This window comes from Acanthopagrus latus, chromosome 24, assembly GCF_904848185.1.
Source record: "Acanthopagrus latus isolate v.2019 chromosome 24, fAcaLat1.1, whole genome shotgun sequence".
Classification (NCBI taxonomy): Eukaryota; Metazoa; Chordata; class Actinopteri; order Spariformes; family Sparidae; genus Acanthopagrus; species Acanthopagrus latus.
Window position 1 is genome coordinate 3,369,910 of NC_051062.1, and position 7,436 is coordinate 3,377,345.

Genomic DNA, 7,436 nt, shown 5'->3' on the forward strand with positions numbered 1-7,436 from the left:
TCATGTGTTGTCTAATCTTGCTGCTCATCTACAGATGTCCCGCCAAACTGTCTACACTCCACACTGGGGAGATGACGGCAGTAAAAGTAAACTGTATGGTCTCTCTCACATGTTGCCCCACTTAGATGAATTACTTTTGTTTTGCTCTAAACTCCAGGGAGACACCTTGGGTCAGAACCCAACTTTCAAATGATGTTCTCCTAGATTCATTTTGACACGTTTAACTAATCAAATGAAGTGCCATGCTTGCAGCCCCTGCGTGAACATGTGAGAGCACTTAGAGGGCTCGCAAATTATCTGCAATCAGCGAGTGGCAATAATTTATAAAACTGCACGCAGGCATCAGGTACTTAAGTTCAGTTTATAGGCACTTGTACTTTACTTTCATATTTAATTTTTCTACTACTTGTGCTCTATTGCCACTCTATGAGAATACAATACAATGAGTTTGGTATCATTTGTTCTCCACTACAAATCCAAAAGAGTGAATGAGAACTGAACACAACAACTTCTGGAATTGTCTGGAGCCGCACTGATTCATCGATCAACCGATTAGTCAAAAGAAGCGGAACTGTCAAGCATTTTGATTATCTATTAATTGTTGCAGTTAATTCCTTTTTAACCCTGTCAAGGGATTCATAATACTAAATGAAGCATCACTTCTCTCTAGGACAGTGTGGTGAGCATTTGTTTCAAACATTTTTTTTTTTTTTACATTTTGAAGACTGCAACATTCACAGAATAATACTGAAAATAATCAGGGGATGGCTTGATGATGAAAACAAAAGTTAGCTGCAGCCCCAGAACCTAATAAAAATACAACCCAACTACAGCCTCTGATATGTCCTTTGTGTGGCCTTATTTCAAGTCCACACTAGCACATTTACACAAAATAGTTGCGGGGTTAACAAAGCAGATCATGTGAACATAGCCCATTTCAGATGTAATCAAATGATCACTGGTCGGATGGCTGTCTGTCATCTAAAGTTTCAGCCAAATATCCATTTCGATTTGCAGTCATCTCGCGAACAAACAGAAACACACACACCAGTAGAAATAACATCTTCAGAATGTGCTGTCAGGTGCCAGGTGTAAATAAAAGCAGGCAAAACTCTCTAACAATACTGATAAATGAAAGGAGGCGCAAAGAAGGCCATGTGTTTTTGCATTCCATACACATGGTACAAGTACAGAGGACTACGTTAAGATAAGTACTGCAAGGATCCCCTACCGCTGACTGTCGACAGCGCCTCCGACGCTTGTTCCACGTCCTCTGGTACCGACTGCTGCTGTCCCATTCTTGCCCCTGGACGCCAAACCTCGGCAGACTTTCCACTCTGTACTTCGTGGCTCCTAAAAGAGCACAGATTTCCTACTGTTACTGAAACGACAACTGTGAGGGTGAATCTAAAAAAATAATTAAAAAAAAAAAAAAAAAAAAAAGCTAAATACTGAACTGTGACCGTACTTGAGCGGTGGACTCAGGTGAAAGCACACAGCTGGAATAATGAGAACCGAAAGAGACTGATGCACTGTCCATTTAATTTGGTCAGCAGTGCACGGGGGAGAGAAAGGGGAGGAAGGAAGACACACACACACAGGGACAGTACGAAAAGGCACTTTTGCGATTGCGTAACACTTAACAACATCCATGCCTCTGTGAACCAAACACACACGTCTGTCCTCAGCGGTGTTAACAACATCATGGGCTCTAATTTTATCTTTCCATTAAGCCGAGATGTGCAGCAGTTTACGTTCACATTTCGGACGTGTGTGTGTGTGTGTGTGTGATCAACTTAGGTCAAGAAGTTAATTTATGACGATTATAACAGAGTCACACAGTGCCGGAGCACCATTTTAGCATTTATTATACAAAATGTGTTAATACACAAGCAACTTCATCCATGTCTACCCAGTAGATCAGCGTGATATTAGCTGCAATATCAGCACAGTGTCAAAGTTCCCCATTTCAGTCACCAGCACATGTCACCAGAGTGGGTAGTGTCCATCACTACCCACTCTGGTCTTCAAAGACGGACTCGCACACAGATTGTACAGTACACACACACCTGATGACTCCTGGGTAGAACAATCAAAGCAATTTTTTTTTTCCCCAATTCCCCCATCCAATTACCAGTCGCCTCACAGTGGCTCCATTCATTGCTTTGACAATAGAGCAGCATGCCCTTAGTCATATGAACAGAGATCTTGTGATGTGGTGATATGCCAGGCTAAATAAAGACCAAGTCCAGTCCCACATGTGATACAATGTGACACCTCTAATGGCCAAGTTTACAGGAATGGCCCTTGGGGACGTCTGGAGCACATGGGATGAGGGAAGTCAACAGATTTCCCAAGGAAAGCACACAAACTCACTTTCAGTTCATGATTACCCACCACGACAAATATTTGCTCCAGGTCAAGGACACATAGGAAGGCCAAAGCACCCCAGTGACGGCCTGGGACCGCCGATGTTTAAACCCTGGATGTTCTCCGTTTCATTGGAAGTCAATTAAAAGTTTCAAAAAAGGAAATTATCACCTTGTCCCAAGTCATTTAATAAATGGTATCATGAACATCAGGGACAAACGGCAACTACAAAATTGATTTACAGAACTTCTCCTCTTCATCATCCCACTGAACTGTATTCCAAAATCACAGTGTTATTTGCCTGGTCAAATACCAAACATGCATATCAGAAGCATACAGACAGAGCAGTTATTCATATTAGCATATGGGCATCAATACATCAGGTAGCACATACCCCCATACAGGCTTGACTTTTCCCCCCACAATGCAGAGACCTGTGTGCTCAAATTTGATAAATATCGCCATTAAGTTATTCAATTTATTATTATTATAACATTAAATTATGGTGCCGAATTGTCAGCCTGACTGTACAAATTAAAATGCCCCAAAGAGGGGTTGAATATGTTTCCTTTGTTGATATGCAAACATTTAACTTCACACACTGAAAACGGAGTTTGCTTGTCGGGAACCTTCAGTAATGGCTGCGTACGTTAATGAGGATTCCTACCGACGGAGCTGCGCTGCCTCCGTGCGTCCTGCTCGGAAACTGCATACATGTTATTCTCAGCGCACCGTGCGTTTGTAATGTTCGTTGTTGTGTAGACGTTACTGTGGCTGTTGTATCCACCCAGTTAGCATGCTAGCTAATAAGATAGTGTGTCCTTACCTGCGCATTTTCCCCATGGTTAATAGCTCCGCCCACCAATTAGGCGAGGACCCAGTTCAGTCTGCTGCTGCTGCTCTGAGGGAGGAAAAAGCCACCAGCAGCATCAGGTGGGTACCAGGGATCCCATGTAAAAGTCATGATGCATTTATGGTGTAATATTTCCAAAAAAATGTTTAAGATTCAAATTGTCTTATAATATGACTCTGATTTATAACTACAACACCTCTATTTTCAAGCTGGAGCTGGAGCTACACATACGTTGTCCTTCTAAAGTTTTATGTTTAATCTATATCATTCTTACTGGCATTTGAGCAGCCATGTTAGAATTGAATTAGTTTAATTGGATTTTGTCATATAGTTTATTTTTGGGGGGTAATCTTTGGCTGGGACACGCTTATCGTTGCCACGGTTTGTGACTCATGAAGTCGGGATATTGAAGTTGGTGGTATTGGAAAATGATTTTGTTGTTGTTATCTGTTTTGTCCGTTTTAAATATTTCTTTCTAGATGTGTGATTTTCATTTTGTTTTGTTTGTGTTTCCCTAAGTTGCAGTGCATCTGGCTCTCAGGGACGCCACAGTTTTGTGTCATTAGTCTGTCTTATTTCTGCTGCTTATTTTGTCCAGGACATTCTGGAAATAAAGATTCTGTCTTTGCTGAGGTAGCCTAAAGATTTGGGGGATGCCCTGGCACTTCATGCTGTACCATTATGAGGATAGTGCTTGTGTCTTTTAGTGAAATATCACTACATGAATTGCAATGACGTTGGTGTCAGCCGTGGAAGAAGACTCTACACTGCTTCATAAGATGTACATACTTTAATTAAAATACCAAAATGTTTCACTGAAACTTATCGACAAACAATGTCAAATACAATAAAACGGCAGGAGAGAAGACATTTCAGTGAGATGTATCTACACTCAAATGAAGCAAAATATCTTTCTATGGACAGCATCTGTAATATTCGATGAAAATGACATTTTATGTACAACATATGAATCGGAAAACCTTTCAACAAACTTTTTTTTTGTTTAATCTATCATCATGAGTCACTGTCTTTATTGAAATATCCCAAAAATAACTGCAACATCATGCTTATTTAATCATTTGCGTGTCCGTGGTATTATTGAGTTTTGAAGGGGGAAATACCTTCCATGTTTACAGAAACTAAACATAGTGGCCAAACTTTTCCTTTGTCTTTCTTTTCATTAAATCATCTGACAACTACATTACCACTAAACCACATTAACAAAATATGGCTTCCTTCAAAAACTCAACCAAAACACGCCAAGCAATAATTTTCTGCCACTAACATAGTCCTTTTAGTTTCTATGTATTACTAAGAACAACAAACATCTGCAGTATGAAGGAAGAGAGGAAGAAAGCAGGGAGGAAGGAGGGATTTACTGTCAGATTTTATAAAAATCAACATATTGAGGCAATAGATTACAATGCAAGTTTCGACCAGAAGAGTTTTTTCTAGTGTTGAGAGCTGTAATCATGGATGTAGCTCATTGATAATGTGTTTGTCTTGATTTCAACCTACAAGAGCTGCCACGAACAGAAAACAATCTTTGTTATATGGAGATAATGAGATAATAAGTCATTATCACGAGGTAACAGTGCATAATAATAGTGATTTTAAGATAGAGCTTCAGCACTTGCTACTTGGGGGGACTTTCAGCTATTGAAGAAAATTTAAATGAGGACTGCAATTTATTAAATCTAAGAGTATGTAAACCAGATAGGGAACGAACACCACATGCATTGATCATGACCTTGTGACATAATATTCAAAATGAAAAGTCTCTCAAAGTATAGTTATTTATGTAAGTTATTTTTGTAGCAGTTAAAGTTTAAAATACATGAATTTGAAATAATAAATGAATTATAAATAAATGAATTTCATTTTGATTGAATGATTAGATTCATGTTCTTATTTGATGAATAAATCAGACGTTACTACTTGGTACTTTTTTCTCCAAATACTTTTTTACTCTTTCTCAAGTAATTATTTGGATGACTACTTTTTACTTCTATGTAAGTAAGATTGTTCTAAAGTAACAATACTCTTACTTGACTACACCTACCACCTAGGAATAAACACACTCCTCCTTAATCTCTGCACAGAACTTGTGCTCACTATTGTTTTGCACATATTTTTAAAAAATCTTTATACAATAGGAAGAGCAGGGTCAGGTAGGAGAAAGTGGACCAGAGGCCAGCAGCAGCAGGTGAGGAGAAATTATAACCAGTGTCTTTAGAGCATCTCTGTTATAACTGGCTGAGAGAAAATACCGATAGCATAAAAGGGACTTTAAGGTTAAATTCTACAATTTCACTACTACTACTGTATTCCTAATTCTATTTCAAAATGTTGCTTCTTGCCATTAAATTAAATTATGTGGCTTATTACCCTGTTACCTTATCACCACCATTCCATTTTGGTGCTTATCATTTGAAACAGGAATGGTGTTTTACAGAACTTTTCGTGTTCAGTGTTGTTATTTGGCACTTAATTATCTGGTTACTCACCCTGTAGATGCTTGAGGGTCATTCTGTGTCAACTCAACCAGAGTTTGGCAGCTTTAGATTTTGACTTTAGATTTTGATAGTATATAATTATAAAGACCTCAAGTTGGTCCCCTGGTGCTGTGCTGTTTGTGGTTATGTGGTTCTTAAGCCACTAAGGAGAGGTGCAATTGAATGCGAGAGGATAATGAATCACTCATTACACCTCTGAACAATTTGTCCCCCTCACTTCTGAAATGATGGCTACGCCTCTGGCTGTAGTCATGCATTATTTGTCTGCAGTACTTTATCATAGAAGTGTCCGAACCTTGGACAGCTCTGAGCTGTCAGGTCAAACTACATCTTGAATGTATTCACCCACTCGAAGCTCACTGTGAATTCACTCCGATCCCTTTTACTTGCTGCCAAGGTAACAGCTTGAACAAAGAAAACCACCTGCAACATTGGCATCTTAGAGCGGCTCTACCTGTTCCCTGACTAGTGTGGGATGGATTGTAATAATCAGTCATCAGGGTAAGGTGACACCAAACACATTCCTGACAAATTAAATACAACATCCTCTGCCTCTTATGCACCAACCAAATACGGCGCTGTTAACAGCCCACCTGCGACACCCACCGACAGAAGGGACACCATGACATCTTGTGGTAGCACAAAAGAGTGCAGCAAATGACTGAATCCACACTACAGATCTACAGACTGTCTGTATGTGTGTGTGAGATGTTTTAGTGGTGGGGGTCCAATGGAAAACAACTCAAACAAGATCAGTTTTAATAAAAAGACAGTCAGCTATTACATACATTACATGATTAAGCCTCTGGTCCTGTTCAGCTGTAGAAGCACAAATAAAGTGGCTGATTTGTGGATCAGATGATACCCGCAAATCCTAAAAGTTCTGGAGGATGCTCCATATATGTAATGTATATAGCTTTTAATGTATGTTGATACATTTAAACTATCAGAACAATAAGAGATGGCATCTGTCACACCATTGTATAATACATGATACAGAAGCCTATTTATTTCTGTTGCTGTAAGCAACATCAGGGCCTTGAATTATTAGTTTTAACTATTTAAATAATTGGTTCAAACACAGCCAAGTATCCAGTGGAGCTGAAGTAATAGTCATGCTTTTCTTTTTGTATTAAAATTAACATAGGAACCAATTTATGTCAGATAGGTTAAATGACTATGTATCAAGGTCTATCTGAAATCTACTTTCTAAGGAATATTTATAAATCAAATGTATCTAAAATTATGTAATTTCAGCGTTCAAATATCAGGTATGTCAGTGCTTTCCTTTATCTACCTGTTGAATGTGATGCATGATTGGCTCTGCAGCCACTGCAGCTGCAGACTGGGTGCATGTGATTCTGTGCCAAGACGCAGGCTACTACTTCCAGTGCAAGCTAATGCACAGATGCAGTCTGGGGGTTGACAATGAGCAGCCCGGTCACAGATACAAAACAACTCAAAACAAAAAGCACAGTCGGGTAATAATCACCTTCCATACAGGTCATGGCACGATGCACGCCCCATACATGCCTCACATCCACTCCTCGGCCGCTGACAGCCATATTGAACATCTCCACTGTTAGCTGCGTCAGGTTTTCGACAAAAACGGAACACAAGACCGGAAGTCGAACATTTCTCTCCTTCAATGTAAACTAGAAACGTGACCGTAGGTTTACAGAAATAAAAACATCTTT

The 7,436-nt window shown here is 39.5% G+C and overlaps 1 protein-coding gene across 1 annotated transcript in view; it reads right to left on the reverse strand.

Annotated features, from left to right (window-relative positions):
• LOC119015056 (guanine nucleotide exchange factor DBS-like) overlaps positions 1–1,491 on the reverse strand; it is a 54,669-nt gene extending 53,178 nt beyond the window's left edge. Inside the window, exons 1-2 of the mRNA XM_037090656.1 lie at positions 1,469–1,491; positions 1,232–1,353 (exon numbers count right to left, since the gene is read on the reverse strand). Coding sequence (XP_036946551.1) covers positions 1,232–1,298 — 67 coding nt within the window. The 5' untranslated portion in view covers positions 1,299–1,353; positions 1,469–1,491. The remainder of the gene's footprint in view (positions 1–1,231; positions 1,354–1,468) is intronic.
• Positions 1,492–7,436: the final 5,945 nt, after the last annotated feature.